This window comes from Pelophylax lessonae (genome assembly GCF_965119305.1).
Source record: "Pelophylax lessonae genome assembly, chromosome: 12".
Classification (NCBI taxonomy): Eukaryota; Metazoa; Chordata; class Amphibia; order Anura; family Ranidae; genus Pelophylax; species Pelophylax lessonae.
In genome coordinates, this window is record NC_138779.1 from 99,526,785 (window position 1) to 99,548,146 (window position 21,362).

The window sequence follows — 21,362 nt, forward strand, 5'->3', positions numbered from 1 at the left end:
AAAGTGTTAGGTGTCAGGGGGACCGTAGTGTAGTGTAGGGTGAACTGACTCTGACTGCTATGGCAGGGTGACCAAACTCTTCCATGTCAGGGTGACCGCCATAGAAAAAAGATTGTTTGTCTTAGAATTGCAATAGAGCAGGCATATGGCTCCGCTCCTTTCACACCTGGCCGTTTTTGTTGCAGGCGTTTATTGGGCTTTTTTGTGGACGTCTTTGGAGGCAGGTAGGACATCTGAACTTCTGTGTAGGGGTATATATACACACACACACATATATGTATATATACACATACACACATATAGGTGTGAAAGTAGCGGAACCCTATGCCTGCGCTAATGAAATTATTTGCAGGCATAGGGCTCTGCTCCTATCACACCTATATGTGTGTATGTGTATATATACATATATGTGTGTGTGTGTGTGTGTGTATATATACCCCTATACAGAAGTTCAGATGTTATGCCTGCCTCCAAAGACGCTCAAAAAATGCCCATAAAAACGCCTGGAACAAAAACGGCCAGTTCACTTTGATGTTATAAGTTGCACTAGTAAATTCATCTGGATGAAACAAAAACTGTGTCTGTCCTCATTTCAGGCTGCAAACCAACAAAATGTGATTATTTTAGGGGGGATGCTTTTCTATACCCACTGTACACACACATACTGTATATATATATATATATATATATATATATATATATATATATATATATACACACACACACACACTATATTAACAAAAGTATTGGGACGCCTGACTTTACACGCACATGAACTTCAATGACATCCCAGTCTTAGTCCATTGGTTTCAAGATTGAGTTGGCCCACCCTTTGCAGCTTTAACAGCTTCCACTTTTCTAGGAAGGCTGTCCACAAGGTTTAGGAGTGTGTCTATGGAAATGTGTAAAAATTATACAAAGTATATTCCACGCGCCAAAGATAAGGTGTATAGTTGGTATATTTATAGAGGAATCTGATGAGAATAAATTAAAGTGTAGCAGCTGCTGTACAGTAAAAAGTAAACTTGTCAAAGGAATGGTCTTTAAAAAAGGCCAAATACAGCGCTTGCTAATTAGATGCTAATCGCTGAATAAGACAAATAAATATGTAAAGATTCCTATTAATGATTAGACCTGTGTTATAAAGTGCATGTGTGACTCAATATATGACATATAAATATCAAGTATAAAATTCACAATAAAAGGAGGTCAAGCATTGATGTGGATGAGAAGGCCTGGCTCGCAGTCTCAGCTCTAATTCATCCAAAAGGGGTTCTATCAGGGTGGAGGTCAGGACTCTGTGCAGGCCAGTCAGGTTCCTCCACCCCAAACCCATTTATCCACGTCTTTATGGACCTTGCTTTGTGCACTGGTGCGCAGTCATGTTGGAAAAGGAAGGGGCCACGCACAAACTGTTCCCACAAAGTTGGGAGCATGAAATTGTCCAAAATGTCTTGGTATGCTGACGCCTTAAGAGTTTCCTTCACTGGAACTTTGGGCCAAGCCCAACCCCTGAAAAACAATCCCACACCATAATGCCCCCTCCACCAAATGATTTGGACCAGTGTACAAAGAAAGGTCCTGACCTTACTGTGTGCACCTCAACCTGATAGAACACCTTTGAGATGAATTAGAGCGGAGACTGCGAGCCAGGCCTTCTCTCCAACATTAGTGCCTGACCTCACAAATGCGCTTCTGGAAGAATGGTCAAACATTCCCATAGACACACTCCTAAACCTTGTGGACAGCCTTCCCAGAAGAGTTGAAGCTGGTTTAGCTGCAAAGGGTGGACCAACTCAATATTGAACCCTACTGACTAAGACTGGGATGCCAAAAAAGTTCATGTTTGTGTAAAGGCAGGCTTCCCAATACTTTTGGTAATATAGTGTGTGTGTATGTATATACTGTATATATATATATATATATATATATATATATATATATATATATATATATATATATACATATATACATACACACATTTTTTTTTTTTTCCTCTTCTAAAATATTTTTATCAGAGCAGTGGTAGCAAATGCACTTGTCGCTGGCACCAGCCTCTTTTCTCTTTGTATGCTTACTTTGATCTTCATTTTAAATAAATTAATTTAAACTATCTTTGTAACAATAGCATTTATAATTCTATCTAACCATTTACTTTGTCTCATTTTAGACTTGCAAAGAAGTCCTGGTTTGGTAACTTCATTAATTTAGATAAAGAAGAACAGATATTTGTAGTAATCAAAGACAAACCTCTCAGCTCTATAAAAGCTGATATCGTCCATGCTTTCCTCTCAGTAAGTATGATCTTCATTTACTGAATATGTATTTATTTGTGTAAAAATAAAAGAAAAGCTGGGCCATGATTTTTGACAAAATAAATGCCAACTGTTGCAAATTAGTATTTACAAAAGATATAATGTATGTGGTAAGGCATATTGTTACATAGTTACATAGTTAGTGAGGTTGAAAAAAGACATCAGTCCATCCAGTTCAACCTATGATGTGTGTGTGTGTTTGCTGTTAACCGTACATTGTATACCCCTTTAGGTTGTGGTCTTTAAAGGTGCCCATCTAATAGTTTTTTGAAACTATCGATGCTCCGTGCTGATACCACTGCTTGTGGAAGAGAATTCCACATCTTTACTGCTCTGACAGTAAAGAACCCCTTACGTATTTTAAGGTTAAACCGTTTTTCCTCTAGTTTTAGTGAGTGGCCACGCGTCTTATTGTATTCCCTTTCTCTGAAAAGGTTGTTCCTTATGCTAGGGTCATCACCGGTACAGTATTTGTGCATTAGTGTATTACTTTACATTTTTCAACATTAAACCTCATCTGCCATGTAGTTGCCCACCCCATTATTTTGTTCAGGTCCGCTTGTAAGGTTTCCACATCCTGCATAGAAGATATTGGCATGCTTAGTTTTTTATCCGCAAATACCGAGATTGTGCTGGATATCCCCTTCTCTAGATCGTTTATGAATAAATTAAACAGGATTGGCCCTAGGACAGAACCTTGTATAAAACATAGTCCTAATTTCTTTATCGTATATCACAGGATCACAGCGTAGTAATAGTCATTACTACATGGGATGTCGAAAAGCAATGAATATGAAGGGTGGGTAACAAAGCAACAAGGTCAAGAAGCCCAAATCCCCAGAAAAGGGGGAACAAAGCTGGCTGCAAGACCTTAACTGGTGTCCGCAGAGGCAAAAACATCAAGCTGGTTGAACTTCATAAACATGTGAAGAGAAGACCAGGAAGTAGTTTTACATACTTCATTAACACAAGCCTGATGCTGAGTGGCCCAGGTGGCACTGACATTTCTTGAGAAATGCGCCTTAACCAGGAAAGAACAATCCCCACCCTTGATCTCGTAGGCCCAAAAATTAGCTGAAAAATCGACCTGGAAATAGTGGATTTAGAAGCAGCCTAACCCTTACAAGGTCCTTCAGGTAGAGAAACAGGTAATTAGACTGTCAAAACAAAGCTGTAGACACGAGAACAAATGCAAACAGCCCAAACAACCAAAGTGTGAAGCGCCTTCTCTTTTTGGACACTTAGGTTTAGGACAAAAGGATGACAACACATTGTCCTGATTAAAGTGAAACCACCTTATGTAATAAAGAGGAAAACACCTCTCTTGTATCCTGGTGAAAAACCAGGAAAGGTTCATGCAGCTAACTCCAAGACCCTGTGAGCTGAGGCAATGGCTAACAAAAAGAAAACCTTGTACATAAGAAGTGGCAAAGGAATCTCTCAGTGAGGTTTAAAGGTGGAAGAGCGCAAAGCCAACGAATCCTGGATAAGGTCCCATGGGGTTAGAGGGGGACACAGGAAAAACAATCCGGGTGACTACCTAAACAAAAGCTTTGACCAAGAAATGAAACACAACAGGTCTCGGAAAAAGCACTGCCAAGGCAAGGATTTGTTCCTATATGATACTCAAAGCCAAGGACATGTCCAGACCAGATTAGGGAAAAGCTAGAATCTGCCCCATGCTATATTGTCAACAATAGAATTTAGGAATTTGACAAAGTAAAATAAGCCGTCTAAGTACAATGGTATTTCCTTGAGGTCAATTTTCTATCCCTGAAAAAGTGATCTTCAGAGAGACTCAGGAAAGTATCCATCATCTTCAGACACTAGCACAAAACTGAAGCTTAGCTGAGCTGGAAGGGGTGGGAATTCCTGCCTTTTTGTTGGCCAGTGTCCATTCACCTGAAGATGGCAGTATAACCCATGTAGAAAAATGTAACGATTATGAACACGTGTCCTGTGATATACAAATACAAAATATGCGTTTTTTGCATTCCCTTACAATAAACTTGTGTTTTGATATTGCCCAGTCCTTGGACTAAAATGCTTACAATTGGAAAGATGACTTGTACTTGTACTTCTACTATAATATGAATATGAATGATACTCCTATGTGGCCACTTGTCTCTTGCTAGTTAAGCACCCTGGGAGTTTTAGTGCAGCAACATGTTGAAAGTTTTTGCTGTTTATTGTCTTTTATTAACTGCCACTATGTCCCATACTGTACAGCAAAAAACTGTTAAACGCAACATAGCTGGAAAAGTAGTACATCCCCGCTTGTTAAAGCTTACAATAGAACAGTTAAACGTTTTGCTTAATGCCTTCTTTTTATCTTCCTTTAGATCCCAAGCTTAAGTCACAGCGTGATCTCTCAGACCAGCTTCAGAGCGGAGTACAAGTCATCAGGGGGTCCATCTGTGTTCCAAAAACCTGTCAAATTTCAGGTGGACATCAGTTACTCCGAGGGAGCTGAAGCACAAAAAGAGAATGGCATCTACTCTGTGACCTTCACTCTAATATCAGGTAAACTTGCCGTGCATGTTAATGGCAAGAACAAACAGGGAGGACAGTTTTTCTTTATGATAAGATTAATTAATCGAACGGATAACAGGCTGTTCGACAGTTTCACACATACAGGGTATTCAGAAAAACTGGGAGCAAGTGTAAGATTCCTCTGTGGGGATGACATGCCTCAGCTGCTGCAGAAGCTTCTAAGAGGCCAAATTGTCAATCATTCTTTTATTCTGTAAATTTGTCAAGCACTCTGTAACACAGTTACAAAAAGCAAAACTGTGATTGACAGCTGAGCTTGACAGCATCTCCTGCAATGGACAAGCGTCCTCCCATTACAGCACAATTCATTAGACTGTCACAAGCCTGGGGCTGAGTTTCTTTGTTCTCACCAAGAACAATCTGCCATGATCGCAAAAAAAAATTATTTCAACCTGCGATGTATTAATTGACAGGCTGTTATGTTTAACATTTAAGGATGGTCAGTTCTTACCTTGCAGCTGAACTTATAAAGATGGATATGGAAATTATGTTTATTATTATGTTTGTAGAACAGACATGGAAATTTGGAATTTGAAATAACTGCAATACCTGTAATAAGCCATTTGTTGAACTGTTAAAGTTACACTCCAGTCAAAATGTAAACTTTGGGACACAAAGAGGTAGCACAGCCTACCTGCTCAGTACTTTAGTTCTTTATTTAAACATTGCTTTAGTATACAAGTCCACTACTTTACCTTCTATTGGAAATGGTGATTTGGGAACCTCTGCTTGTGATAACAGAGATCTGTTCCCAAATACACCCATTATAGGCTAATTGCTATCTCTGCCATACTGAACGCCTAATGTAAAGCAAATGCCATTGCCAGGAGGTTTCTCCATTTTTGCATCCCCACACTGAAGGCAAGCCTATAGTCTCACTGGACTCCCACAAGGTGTTAAACAGCAAGGAATGGCCATACCTGCTTTGGGTACTGCAGATTTTCAGTTTCAGAGCCAATTTATTATGCTGTGTTACAACTCCCCTATGGCAAAGATTAGGTAATAATGTCATTTCTCCATCTTTCTCCATTAATAGTCACCTGTCAGAGATACCATTTTGTCAGAGATACCATTTCTCCTCTATCCTAAAAGCCCTGAAGATTGAGCCCTTAGCTGCCCTGATTCAAGCTGCCTCCCATGTAAAATGACCATTGAGGGGAGGATTTCCATCTACAAGCAGAGTACATTTTGATCTATTTAGTGGATCCCAATTAGTCCCTTTTTAATTTACTGGTGATCCTGTATGGATTTGGTAACTATTAATGCTTTAATGTCAATTAGGATAAGTTTCTCCTCTTTTACATGGGCCCAATAACCATTCATATGGAGATTGTGAATAAATGTATGTTTCTAAAGGTTCACTTGTCAAACATTGGGTGTCTTTATATCGAAGTTACATATTTTTTTGTGATTGGGTAGTGGTACCCAATACTTATTCAATTAGAAGAGCAGTATCTGGGAGCCCTATTTTTGTTTAAGGGGGCTTCCAAATTTCCGATAAGTCTACCAACTGCAGACCTCTCCCCCAACAACCACAGGGCCAAGGTTGTGGTAAAAAGCCCTTGTGCTTATTAATATAGGTCAAGACCCCCTTGACAAGATGCTCTTCCATGTTGTGGACATGTGGTCTGGTATGGTTTGGGGGACGGCATGCTCATCCTCCCCTCATCCTTTTTCTTTTGTATTAAAAGGTATTTAAAAAAGAGTTTATATAAAATCTGCACAATACATTTTAATCAGTTGTTGTTACAGGATTTATTTCAGGGGTTACTGTTTAGGAATGATTTTTTATGGAGTGTGGGGGTAGGAGTCTGCAGATGGTGCCAGGAAGGAGCCTGTCAGGACCCGGACTTGAACCTGGGACCTCCACTGTGTCTGGCAATGACTTTACTTGCCGAGCCACCTGGAATGCTGGCCAGCTCCCTGGACAAATCCTTGAATGATCCTGCTGTGAATCTTAATTGCCTTGAACCCTTTGCTCCTCCAAAGAGCCATGTCTCTGCACTTCCTGGTTGCCAGAATATTGTGCCTTCACCAGCCAACATCTCGCTTGTCTCTCCTGCTGCCGGCCGTATCTTCGTTACCATTCGTTATCGACATTTGGCTTGTTTCTCGACTACACTTCTGCTAATCCTAACCTGCAACTGCTGGTTACCGACCTTTGGTTACTCCTTGACTACGCTTCTGCTTTATTCCTACCTGCTATATCTGCTACTGGACCCTGGCTTGCTCACCTCCTTGGTGGGGCGATCCTGAGGACCGTGACCTGGTACTAACACGCAGCAAAATCTATCTCCACCTTCAGGAGCGCTGGTGAACACCGGTTAGTACTTAGATTCCGCACCTCAGGTGAGCTTGTGTCATCTGCCAGTGTGACCTGCCTGTGTTCCTATCCTGCTGGTTCCTGTGTGAACTGCCACTGCTATAGCTCCTGGTCTTTGAGCCTGACCCCTGATCGTGAGAGAGCTAGAGCTAGGAGCTTCGGGAAAAACCATCCTAAAATGAAGAGGTAGTGGTAGCAGTAGCTTCACCTTCTAATCCCTCGTTCACCCCTGCTTGCCCCAGGAAGGTCCTCCACTGTGTGAGGTGGGAAAAGGACCCCTCGCTGCCGTAAAGTGGAGTGTGACCTAGAGCTGACGGAGAAGTAAGTGGTGTCAGATGGGGTCAGAGGGCTCTTGTGGGGCATCATCTTCGGCTGAGATCAAGGACTTGGCTGGGGTGCGGAAAGCTCAGAGAGTGGCCGGAAACATCCCAGGGTGACTGGAGGAGCTCGGGAGTTTGATCAGATGCCTGAAGCTGCAAGAGTAGGACTCGGCCAGCAAGATGGTTCCCGGTGGGAGCGCTGGGAGACCGGCTGTGGCAGGAGACAAAGACAGGCAAACTACATCCAAAGCCCACCTGAAAACACCCAGAATTAAACAGCGATATTCGGAGATGGCAACAATACATAACGATTTGGGACATATTCTTTTGAGAGTAGAAGATATGGAAAATAGATCGGACAGCCAAACACAACTAATAATAAATGAATTAATCACTTCAGCCCCGGAAGATTTTACCCCCTTCTTGACCAGGCCCTATTTTGCGATTCGGCACTGCATTTCTTTAATGGATAATTATGCGGTCGTGTGACAATGTACCTAAACTAAATTTACGTCCTTTTTTTCCCATAAATAGAGCTTTCTTTTGGTGGTATTTGATCACCTGTGCGATTTTTATTTTTTGCGCTATAAACAAAAAAATAGCGACAATATTTTTCACATTCTGCTATTTGAAATTCCCCAAAAAAAATGTAAAAATCAAAATGTTTTAACATTTTAAGCCAATTTGTTTTCTGCTACATATTTTTGGTAAAAAAAAATCGCAATAAGCATATTTTGATTGGTTTGCGCAAAAGTTATCACGTCTACTAACAATGGGAAAGATTTATGTAATTTTATTGTTTGTTTTTTTCTTTTACTAGTAATTGCGGCGATCTGCGATTTTTTGCAGGACTGCGACATTGCGGCGGACCCCTAATTGACATTTTTGACACTTTTGGGGGTACCAATGACATTACTACAGTAATCAGTGCTAAAAATATGCACTGTTACTGTAATAATGACACTGACAGGGAAGGGGTTAACAGTATAGGTGATCAAGAGGTTAAATGTGACCCTAGGGCAGTGATTCTAACTGTGGGCCAGGCGTGGCTTCTGAGATGACCATAGAGACATGTGATACTATATAGCAGGATCACATGGGCTCTGTGATCATCCCAGGGAGAAGAACGGTCAGCTGTGTTTACAACTTCTAACCGTCCTTCTCTCTCAGTGGGGAACGATCGAGAGTGTCAGGCGGCAATCGTAGCCGCCTAACACACGCATCTGTTTCCGGCTGATAAACGGGGGCAGGAGCGTGCCGGCTGCTGCGCGCGCTCGCCTCTAAACTCCCGAGAGCGAGTGCCGTACATGCACGGCGATTAGCCCAGGAGTGGCTGCCTGCCGCAGTACATCTGCGGCGGGCAGTCGTAAAGGAGTTAAAAGAAGAAATGAAAGTACTAAAAATTGAGCAAAGGTAGCTAGCATACAAACTGGAAGATCAAAAAAATCTGGAAAAATCTGAGAATCCGTGGCCCAGCCACATGGTGAGGATCTAATAGGAAAAATGAGAAAACATTTTTAACCCAATAATAGTAAGAGAAGAAACAGATTAGATAAAGATTGAAAATGCACACCGGATTAGAAGACCTAATGGAATATCAGCAGAAACCCCAAGAGATCTAATTGTAAGATTTCAAAAGTATGAAGAAAAAACACTAATTTGGGGTAGTATGAAGGGGAAGCCACCAGTAAGATATGAAGGTGAAAATATTCAGATTTTTGCAGATCTATCGCAACAGACAATAAGGAGAAGGAGAAATCTGAAACCCCTCTTGAAGCTGATAAAATTTCATGAAATTCGGTACAATTGGGGGTTCTCTGCATGTCTAGTAGGCTGGAAGGATGGATGTACAGCAAAACTGAGATTTCCAGAGTAATTGCCAGTCTTCTGTAAAAAGTTAGACATCCCTATAATAGATATCCTGGTTGGACAGCCCCCAGGATTGAGGGAACTACAGGGGAAGAAGATCAGGGGTGACTTATCTCTAGGAAAAGAAACTGAAACTTAAGCATAAATAGAAAGACTGGACTAGTAAAAAGTGAAGAAAAGTATGTAGGGACTTTGTTAAACCGGGAAGGGGGGGAGGAGAGAGGATTGGGCAGGATAAATATAAGAAGAGATGGAAATCTGGCTGGCTCTGGACCCTCTCCCCAAAGGTAGGTACCCTAGAAGAATAAGAGCAGCGGGGGAAAAGAAGGGGAGGGGCGTAGGTAAGGAGAGAATTGGGGGGGAGTTGGGATTTGGGGATGGGGGGGGAAGAACTTAGGGCGCATAGCACTCAGAACACCTCCTGTCACTTGTCTCCCCCTCTCCTTTGGTACAAGTTTCCTCTTTTTGGTTTTCTCAAGATCTCTCAAAATCTGAGTTTTCTATTGGATGGCAATAGAAGAGAGGGGAATAAGGGAAGAAGGAGAGGGTAAGATAATATGACAGCATTACATTTTTTAACATTTAATGTAAAATGGTTGAATACCCCAGAAAAAAATGACACCAGCTATTAGGAGAAGTTAAACGGTATACTGTGAGTATTATATTCCTGCAGGAGATCCATTTGACACATGACACCTATATTAAAATATACTCAAAATATTAACCTACATGGTATTATGGCGACTTACCCACTAAAAGCTCAAAAGGTGTTGCAAAAGGGTTTGAAAAAGGGGTAAAGTTTACTCTAGAAGAGAGGAAGGTAGACCCAGGGGGACTATTTATTTTTTTAAAAGGGAACTTGCAAGGGATAGAGTGTACACTGGCAAACGTATATAGCCCAAATAAAAACCCAAAAGGGTATTTGAAGGAAATTTTAGAAAAACTAATGGACTTCAAAAGGGTAAATTTATTCTTGCAGGAGATTTGAACTTTGGCATGGATCCATGGGTGGATAGTATGTCAAGTGCACTGGGAACTCTCAATTAAGGGCAGTGAAGAAAAAATTATACCAATGTCAACTGGTAGATGCATGGGGGGCCCAACATCCCTAGGTAAGGGACTATACACTCTACTCCCCTGTGCACAGGATGTACTCAAGAATAGATTATATAACGGTGGAAAATAGATTGTTAGATTCTGTAGAGAAAACATCTATAGAAATAACGCCAATATGAGACCATCCGCCAGTAATAGCGAAGCTTAAATTCACAGGTACTCAGTCCAGGACATGTACCTTCAGGTTAAATGAAGATCTGATACAGATAAAGAAGTAATAGATAGAATAAATGAAGACTTAAAATTATATTTCCTGTTAAATGAGTCCCCAAGAGTATCAGAAGCCACAATCTGGGAGGCACATAAAGCCTATGTAAGAGGCCTATTGATATCTATTAGTTCAAAAATAAAGGAAAGATCCAACAATATTTAAAGGCTCTTGAAATAAATATATGAATTGTTGCAGATACACAAAAAAATAACAATAGACCCTGAGATACAACAGACCTTAGTAATGAAAAGAGATCAATTAAAAGATCTAATGGAACAGGAGACCAGATGGGTATTCAATAGAATGGCTAAAGATAGCTACCAATGAGGGGAACAAGCTAGGGAAATACCTAGCAAGATTACTAAAAAATAAAAAATCAATAAACTATAAAGAGAAAATGAAAAACTATAAAGGGGAAACAGTATATACAACAGCATTTATTGCTAAAGATTTCCATAGTTATTACAGTTCATTATACTCAGTCAGGCAAAAAGAACCACAAGATAAAGAGTTAAAAAGGAAAAAAAAATACAAGAAGCGAACTTACTCAAAATAGCACCAGAAAAATTGTTGGAGTTGGAGGAACCATTAACGCAAGAAGAAATCAGAGCAGCTATAAAGCGAACAGCGACAAGAGCCCGGGACCGGATGGGTTCGCGGTGCAATATTATAAAAAATATGGGGAACAATTAATACCAAATATGTGTAGGTATATGAATAAATTAGGAGAGGGAGGGGAGATGAGGAAAGAATCATTGCAGGCATACTGTATATTACAATTATACCTAAAGAAGGGAAGGATGGAACTTTGTGTTCAAATTATAGACCAATAGCGTTGGTAAATATCGATACAAAGCTATATACAAAAATATTAGCCACTAGATTAAAGGAAGTAATGCCCAGATGGATCCATAAAGATCAGACTGGGTTTATCCCAGCCAGGGAAGGCAAAAACATTGGGGTAAGAATTACGTTCCCAAACTTAATAAAGGAACTGAAAATATATGGAGAACTTTCAAATTTAGAGATTAACCCTGTAAAATCGGTAATCTTGAACATAAATCTGAATAAAGAAGAAGGGCTAGCATTACAGAGGGAATTCCCTTTTACATGGGAAAAACAATAAAAATACCTCAGGATAAAATTAACATCGCCCCTCGGGAATCTATGCCAGGTAAATTATGTCCCTCTGTTAAATGAGATAAAAAAAAGAAAGAAAAAAAATATCAAGAAGGCCCCTATCGTGGGTGGGATGCATAAATATGATAAAGATGGTAATACTCCCAAAAATTTTGTATAAGTTTCAGATGTTACCAATTTCCTTGCTTCAAAAATTCTTTCAAATAATAAAGATATATATGGCAAAAGAAGAATCCTAAATTACAATTTTCTGTGTTAAATAAAAATAAAGCACAGGTTGGATTAGCAATACCAGACATTAAGCGATATTACAATTAGGGGTAGACCGATTATCGGCAAGGCCGATATATCGGGGCGGATATGCACTTTCCCTGATATATATGTATCGGTCCCGGAACCTGCCGATATTGCTGATATTTTTGTGACGTTGTTCTGCCTTCTTAGGCCGCCTCCCTCGCCTTGAACAGCCTCGTCTGGAGTTGGGACTAGTCTTGCGGGGGTGTATCACAGCCATACGTCCACCCACCCACAGCAGCCCAGTGCCAGCCAGCCACCCACATCAACAGGCCCTGTACCAGCCAGCCACAGGCACTGTACCAGCGAGCCAGCCAGCCAGCCACAGGCACTGTTCCAGCCAGCCATCCACAGGCCCTGTACCAGCCAGCCACCCACAGCCCCTGTGCCAGCCACCCACCCACCACAGGGTGCCAGACAGCCAGCCACCCACCACAGGGTGCCAGACAGCCAGCCACCCACAGACAGGGTGCCAGACAGCCAGCCACCCACAGGCCTTGTACCAGCCAGCCACAGGCACTGTACCAGCCAGCCGCTCCCACAGGCCCTGTACCAGCCAGCCACGCACAGCCCCTGTGTCAGCCACCCACCTACCACAGGGCACCAGCCAGCCAGCCACCCACTACAGGCTGCCAGCCAGCCACCCACCACAGGGTGCCAGCCAGCCAGCTGCCCACCACAGGATGCCAGCCAGCCATCCACCACAGGGTTCCAGCAAGCCAGCCACCCACCACAGGGTGCCAGACAGCCAGCCACCCACCACCGGGTGCCAGCCAGGCAGCCACCCACCACAGGGTGCCAGCCAGCCAGCCATTAAGCATTAAACAAAAATTAACATGTTCAGTACCAGATTTGTGTCAAAAATTCTTTATTTTTCAAAACTTTAAATGTACAAAATATCGGCCCATATTGGCCAAAAACGATACGTTGTGACCAAAATATCGGTATCTGTATCGGCCCTGAAAAAAACATATCGGTCTATCCCTAATTACAATGCTATAGTATTGACACGAATGATAGAATGGTCTAATATAAAAAATTATAAAAGTTGGGTGAGGATGGAAAAAACACTCAGCGCTGGTTCACATACACGCGACGCTACTTCCCGGGGCGACCTCCGAGATCGCGGTGCGAGCAGCGCGCCGCGACCTCGGAGCGGCCGCCACGGACTTCATAACATTGAAGTCTATGGCGGTCGCCTCCGGGTCGCCCCAAAGAAGCTCCGGACCCTTTTTCTAAGTCGGAGCGACTTGTGTCACTCCTATTAGAACGGGTCCGCAGCTTCCCTATGGGAGGTGACCTGCGGCGACCTGTGAGGCGACCAGGTCGCCTTACAGGTCGCCTTAGTGTGAATGGGGGCTAAGTGGAACACAATTAAACAAAAATATTTGGATACCACAAAAATATAGAATTTTTGATGGAAACACACATTTGATGGAAAATGACTAGAATTTTTATAAGGTTTGGGACACAATTTATAGACAAGCAAAATGGGAATATAATTCACCACTAATTTCACTAGGAGGAAATTTTTTTTTACCAGGAAATGGGGCACATTTTGGGGAATGGATTAAAAAAGCACAATTGAAAGATATAATAAAAAAAAGAGAAAATTTCAAGAAATGAAACACAAAAATGAGTTGATATTATTAGATGAATGGAGGTATTTACAATTAAAACATTTTTTAGCATCATTACCGCAACCAATTAGATCTGAGGAGAATTTGAATCCAATATAGTAATTATGTAATTCACAGGTAAAAACTAAACATAAAATATCCCAGATATACAACATACTTATGATGCTGGAAGAACCAAAAATACCTCCATTCATCGAAAAATGGGAAAAGTTGTTAGGGACACATCTGACAAAATATCAAGTAAATAGAACAATAAAAGCTGTACACGAGCTGGCAGTGGATATAAACAGGCCAGTGTGATCAGTTGACATTTGAGTCTATTAAGTTTAATACTTTTTGGGTCTATAAAATGCGTGAGATATGATTAAACAGCTTAGGCAGAAGAGACAAAAAAAGAGTAATAGAAAAATATTTTTTTTTAGAAATGTTTCACACCTAAAAAATTATTGGAGATATTTCAAACGACTGGGTCACATTTTTCAATTTGAATCAGATATTGCAATTTTTCTCAAATTTGATGGAAATATTGAAAGGTATTGCCAAATGCAATGGTCAGATGACTAGATTCAAAGTATGACGGACACCTTGCATGTTTAAATGTTCTCTTTATTGCTGCCTTCAGTTTTAAGCATTTATATCTGACATAAATAAAAGGCATGGCAATGTAACTTCTTTTATAATAATGCATTTTGAGTATTTATATATAATGACAGATATACTTACATCTATATGCTTTCACAGCCTGTTTATCTGTTCTGTTCGTGTCTCTCCAGGTCCCAGTCGCAGATTTAAGAGAGTTGTAGAAACTATTCAGGCACAGCTGCTGAGCACACATGACCAGCCTTCAGTTCAGGCCCTAGCAGGTATGTACATGATTATCTCATTATATTCTAAAGATGCACATAAACCAAAAAAGCAAGGCGATAATTTCCTTTAATGACTTCCATTTATTAATACAATGTTTCATTAAAGTACCATAATGACACATCTTTAAAGCAGATAGTATACAGCATGACTCACAATTTATGTTCAGGACAGCCTTATGGGAAAATAAGTGAATCCCAAAATTAGTTACCAACAGCAGACACTAGAGGGAGTAGGGTGATTTCTTCAGCAGTCTCCATGTGCCTGTTTGACTTAAAGCTAAAAGTAGAACTATAGGAAAAACATTGTTTTCATTTTGGATACAGTAAGGAAGGGTTATGACCTGTTTAAGATGTTTTTCCGCCATCTGTGTCCCATTGCAGAGATTTCCCTTCACTTCCTGTCCCATCAGGGCCGTCTTTAATACTGATTGGGCCCTGGGCAAACATTTTCTTGGGCCCCCCCCCACCTCCGTTCTTGGGACATACCAGCCATACAAATCGCATCGCATTCGCACCAAAATGGTGCAGGTCCCTATTTTTGGTTTTCATTGGAATTGTATCGCATGGGTGTTAAAACCCATGCGATCCGATTCCTGCACCATTACACAGTTCGCACTGTGATCTTTGAACCAATCTGGGGGTGTCATTAACTTTACTTTGACACCCCCAGTGATTTGCAGATCTCAGTGTGAACCATTGTGCAATTCTGGTGTGATGTGAGAACCAAAACTGAATCGCAGGGTTTCCTGCATCACACCAGTATGAACAGGGGCTAAATGGATAAAGTTAATAAAGTAATTCTGTGATACAGTACATCAATGTATGGGGAGATGATGGGAAGGAAGGAGTTTATTAACAGAAAGTGGCAAAAACAGAGAGGGGAGGGGGGATCAGAGGGACAGAGGGGGGGGGGGGTCAGAGGGACAGAGAGGGGGGGGAGGGATCGGAGGGACAGAGAGGGGGGGGGAGGGATCGGAGGGACAGAGAGGGGGGGGATCGGAGGGACAGAGAGGGGGGGTCGGAGGGACAGAGAGGGGGGGGTCGGAGGGACAGAGAGGGGGGGATCAGAGGGACAGAGGGGGGGGGATTAGAGGGACAGAGAGGGGGGGGATCGGAGGGACAGAGAGGGGGGGGATCGGAGGGACAGAGAGGGGGGGAGGGATCAGAGGGACAGAGAGGGGGGGGATCGGAGGGACAGAGAGGGGGGGGATCAGAGGGACAGAGAGGGGGGGGGATCAGAGGGACAGAGAGGGGGGATCAGAGGGACAGAGAGGGAGGGGGGATCAGAGGGACAGAGAGGGGGGGATCAGAGGGACAGAGAGGGGGGATCAGAGGGACAGAGAGGGGGGGGACCAGAGGGACAGAGAGGGGGGGGCAGAGGGATAGAGAGGGGGGGGGATCAGAGGGACAGAGAGGGGGGGGATCAGAGGGACAGAGAGGGGGGGGATCAGAGGGACAGAGAGGGGGGGGGATCAGAGGGACAGAGAGGGGGGATCAGAGGGACAGAGAGGGGGGGATCAGAGGGACAGAGAGGGGGGGGGATCAGAGGGACAGAGAGGGGGGATCAGAGGGACAGAGAGGGGGGGATCAGAGGGACAGAGAGGGGGGGACCAGAGGGACAGAGAGGGGGGGACCAGAGGGATAGAGAGGGGGGGATCAGAGGGACAGAGAGGGGGGGATCAGAGGGACAGAGAGGGGGGGATCAGAGGGACAGAGAGGGGGGGATCAGAGGGACAGAGAGGGGGGGGATCAGAGGGACAGAGAGGGGGGGATCAGAGGGACAGAGGGGGGGGATCAGAGGGACAGAGAGGGGGGGGATCAGAGGGACAGAGAGGGGGGGGATCAGAGGGACAGAGAGGGGGGGGGATCAGAGGGACAGAGAGGGGGGGATCAGAGGGACAGAGGGGGCAACTGGAGAGAGGGGAGAGCAAGGTATGGTCAGTGAAAGTGATCACTCACTTGGAATAATCCTGGGGGCTCACTGTCCCATTCATTAAGCAGTTCCAGGCTGTCGGCTTGGCTGGTTCTTTTTAATCTTACCACCCACCTTTCCCTCACAGACGGAGCAGACAGAAGGGGGAGGGGGAATGTGTGTGAAGCTCAGGGTATGAGATCGGGCTGCAGACATGCTGGAGTGGACGGAGCAGTGTGGGCGGAGCATGGATAGGACACAGCTACAACTCCAGAGCCGTCACCTATACTGTATACACAGAGCAGAGGACGGGGCGGCCATCGGAGAAGGGAGGGAGAGGAACAGAGTCGGGGCTAACTCTGGGCTATAGCCCCTGTCAGCACCCCCCTGCCGACGCCACTGAGTAGCGCCCTGTCACTTGTGCTTCTGTGCTACAAGTGACAGAAAATAGCGTGATAGTGGACCTGGCCTGCTTTGGGCCCCTCAATCAAGATTGGGCCCTGGGCAGTTGCCCCGGTTTGCCCCTTGGTAAAGACGGCCCTGTGTCCCATAGCCAAATAGGAAATGAGAGGAAATCCCCAAAAGTTAAGGGAATTCCCCCATTAGAAGATTTCCCCTCTATTACTTTTCTGGGGACAACCCAAAATTTGGGATTTTCTTTTACTTTCACTGTCAATGATAATAGTAAACAGGATAAATAGTGAAGGTGAATCTTCTTAACGGGGACACAGGCAGCAAAAAAAACAAACAGTCAGGTTTTCTAATCACTCTCCACTTTATCCAGAAGTAAAAAAAAAAAAACATTTTGCCTTTAGTTATATTTGAACTTAATTCTATCTGAGCGCCACAAACTGAAAACACTATTTAATTAATTTTCAAAACTTGCCCATCCGTGTCTCCATGCCTTATTTTGTTAAGAAATCACTTTGAAAAAACACCATCTGCTCTTAGCTCAGACATGCGGGCAGGAGGGTGTGCTTAGATGAGAAAACCCCTCCTTCCCTCCTCTAGATGAAAGGAAAAAAAAAATGTGCAGGAAGACTCCTGAAATGTATGACATCATTTTGGCCTAGGCCAGAAATCAGGAAGCAACTGAAGAAATGTAAAAAAAAAAAAATTAAAACAAGTAAATATAAAATACCTTCCTATGTATTTACTAAGTTTATTCAGAACATGAAAAATCTTGATGGTGCAAATATGCAAAACAGTAAAATGGACACTGTATGCATGTTGAAACCCTTTTTCATGTTGGCCACAAATCCAAATAAACGTCATATAGAAAATCAATGACAAAATAGTGCAGTGCTCCTCTAGGTGCCTAAATCAAACCAATATGATGTACTCATAAAACCAGTACCTGTGCTAAACAATATAATCAGTCACAAAAAAAACATGTATTTGTATAAAAGTATATATCCAGAGAACACAACATAAATCGTCCCCTGTACACATACAATGCATATAAATACCAAGTTCAAAAAATGGCCCAATATATCAATTATGAAACACATAGAAACACGGAATCAGCAGTGTTTTAATTCCAATGCATTATTTGTAAAACACACAAAATATTTTGGTGGAGCTCAGTGTTAAATAGAAGGTCAGATACAGCATTAAAATACAGGTTCCCCAGGTCTCATGCTTGTATTGGGTCTGCCTTCTAATGCCACTTAGAAACTTGTACAGTTATAAGGGAACAAAAGAAGACTCCATAGTGCTCACCGTTTGTTTAGTTAAATACATCTAAAAGATTCCACTCACATTTAGATAACCATATACATGCGTTTTCACAAGAGAATCCTGAGTCCGCACTAGTTACCAGGCTGAGAAATTTTCACTATCGCCGCAGGCCCGCCCATCGTGATGATTTCAATAGACCACACCTAGCTGGCATTTTGTGTCCCTCTGGACTTTCTCAAACGTCTATGAAAAACTCTAGAGGGACGCAATATGTAGGTAGGCATAGTCTATTGACGTCATCATGTTGCTGACTTTAGATTCTCTTGTGAAAACGCATAGCTGCAGGAAATGTCAAGAAGGTTATCCCCAAATTCATAACAAAAAAAGTCTGGTCTGGTTGTAGTAGAATTCTTATCAGGGTTATTTCCCTCTGTTCTCTCTCCCAGGAGTAACTTGACATCTTTCCAAGATGCTCTGTGTTTACATTAAAAGCAGGCATTCTAAATAATTCTAAAGAAGTACGTGTATATTAAGCCAACCATACATGGATTTAATTTTGACTGGTTCAGCAGGGGCTGAATTAATTTTTTAATCAATCGATCGACTTCTGTACAACTACCCTGTTGTGTTTTTTCTAAACAATCAGTGAAAGGCTTCCCACTGTGAGAATGCAATAGTATATCATGAGTGATTCCCCTATCCAGGACTGCTGTTGAAAACCACAGGGCCCCATACAGCCAATTCCTCAGTTATGAATGAACACAGTGAATGATCGTTACCAATCACTTATTGTGTTCATTCTGTAGAGGAAGGAGCTAATAAATATAATATATTTACTAAACCCTTCCCCCGGTCTTAATTTTGAAGGATCCTTCAGTGTGCTTGTAACTGCAGGCAGAAAGGAGATGAGGGAAGACAGCAGCACTGTTGGGGTAAAGGGGGCACACAGGGGGGGCCTGGGAAGCAGAGGGAAATGTATGGTACACAGCGAGGATGATCGATGTTGCAGGGGTAGGGCAATTACTTGAACCGATCCTTTGTATAGCTCTCTCCGTAGCAGCTGAAAGCCAACGGGAGGGGGAAGGAGATGAAGCCAGCTTTCAGCTGCTACAGAGGGAGCCATACAGAGCTCCAATAATTGCCCCCCCTGCTGCACCGATCACCCTTCCTGTCCACATCCGATTCACCCTGCTGCCTGGGCCCCCTTGCTGGCCTGGGCCCCATACAGAAGGGCTGTTAATACCCCTTTATGTACGGACCTGTCCTATCCACCTAAAATGTGTGGATTGGGGAATGGGAACTTTTTTTTTTCATTCAACCCACTGGTTGAATGACAAAAATGTGTAATGTATGGCTTGCCTTAGAATTCTGGAAGGCTGCTAAGTCACTGCTGGAAGAGAAACTCGCTACAACCCAATAAGAGTATCTACTGTATTTTTGAAATTTGAGGATTTATTATTCTACAGTGCCTGCAGCTACAGGTATGAGTGAGGGCTTGTTTTAAAGCTCAGTTATTGCTTGTTAGGAATATGTAAATGTTTCCACAGCTTGGCTACAGAAATAAATGTTTTTGTAAAACTGAAATGCTATGGGGACTTTTGATTTTTTTTCTGTGGAATGTAAATTATATAGCAATGCAAAATAGTGAGACTCTCTAATGTGCAAGACAGGTGGTGGATCTGAAAATACAGTTGCTGAAATCTCCCTAGAGTTAGAAGCTAATGGGAAGTTTAACTTTCTGACATCCACCCAAACCTGAAGTATCAGTTTTTACTGGACAGACCCATAAAGCTGACCCATGGTATAAACATGTCTGTCCTACTGTACTCTTATAGCATTATAACAATAAACAGTAAACTAAATTTTGAACTACTTACCATTACTGAAAAAAATGATTTTCCAAGCTTTCTTAAGAGCCAGTGCAACAGCATCAGTCACATGATCTTGCTGAAGAGAAGGCCAATGCTAAGGCAGAGTTGTTACATGGTTAGTTCTGTACATCCATCTCCAATGCCATTTTAGCAGAGGCCAACTTGCCAATGCTGGAGCATAGTATACTTCACAAACTGTATTTCATAACTTCAGTTACTATCTGTTGAGGGCACAGTATGTTAGACATAGGTTTAGACTATATGTCTGCTTTAAAAAATAATAATTTGCCATTATTTTTGTTGTCAACCTGCATTCAGCTCTTTGTTTGACTGTTAGGCTGTAAGTTCCTTCTACAAGCGATAAGTGCAACTAATGATTTCATTTAGGAGCAAATATAACAGCAAGAACCCAGATGGAGTGTTCCCTGGATCACCTTCTCTTCTCGCCACCAGATGAGAAGAATGGACATCAAAGCCGACCGCCAGGCACTCCAACCCGAAGCTGCCAGAACTCACGGCGCTCAGAGCCTGACATGGCAGAGCACCATCGGCGGGGATCCTCCAAAGACAAGAAACTTTTGGCTTCCAATGGAACACAAACACAGCCATGACCTTTGGGGAACACTTGGTGTCAGGACATACTGGCACAGATCTGATTGAACACTACAAATATGAACAAAACGATGCAAGAGAAGGCAGCGCCCTGATGTCTGAGAGAAAACTTCTATGGATACGCTTACATATAGGTACACAGACATATATCCTATCCCAGGTGTACACACATACACACACACTTTCACGTGTGCAAGAATATAGACTGTTACGCATACCCAAGTTTCGACAAATTGGTCATTGATACACCAACATGTACAACTGCACGAACATACAGAGCAATGAGCACATACACCGCAAAAGAGCAAGAGAGCAAGACACAGGAGCTACTTGTTGGCATTACTGTGAAGATGTAAATATTTCCAAAAAATCAAAAATAAGAAAAAAAAAATCGGGAAACAGCAAATGGAAATCAAGAAAATAAAACAGAAGGATACAAAATCTATGAAGAAACTGAAATTCTTCATTAATATGTTTATTTTTTTTTTTAAATATATTTATTTATTTATTTGGAAACCATTTGGGAGTGGGGCTATTTAATTTCACGATTATTCTTTTTTTATGGTTTTGTTTTTTGTTTTTCCTGGGCAGCTGAAGACGAAAGATCTGACTGATTTGAACATGCTCACACTGCATACGT

The 21,362-nt window shown here is 42.4% G+C and overlaps 1 protein-coding gene across 4 annotated transcripts in view; it reads left to right on the forward strand.

Moving 5' to 3' along the window:
- Nucleotides 1-21,128, forward strand: part of LOC309568640 (serine/threonine-protein kinase BRSK2-like) — a 496,199-nt gene extending 475,071 nt beyond the window's left edge. For 3 of the 4 annotated variants that reach the window (XM_082274362.1, XM_082274364.1, XM_082274363.1), the window contains 4 exons: nt 2,171-2,294; nt 4,658-4,838; nt 14,555-14,644; nt 20,498-21,128. In XM_082274362.1, coding sequence (XP_082130488.1) covers nt 2,171-2,294; nt 4,658-4,838; nt 14,555-14,644; nt 20,498-20,721 — 619 coding nt within the window. In that variant the 3' untranslated portion in view covers nt 20,722-21,128. The remainder of the gene's footprint in view (nt 1-2,170; nt 2,295-4,657; nt 4,839-14,554; nt 14,645-20,497) is intronic. The other variant, XM_082274365.1, reaches the window with a different exon arrangement.
- Nucleotides 21,129-21,362: the final 234 nt, after the last annotated feature.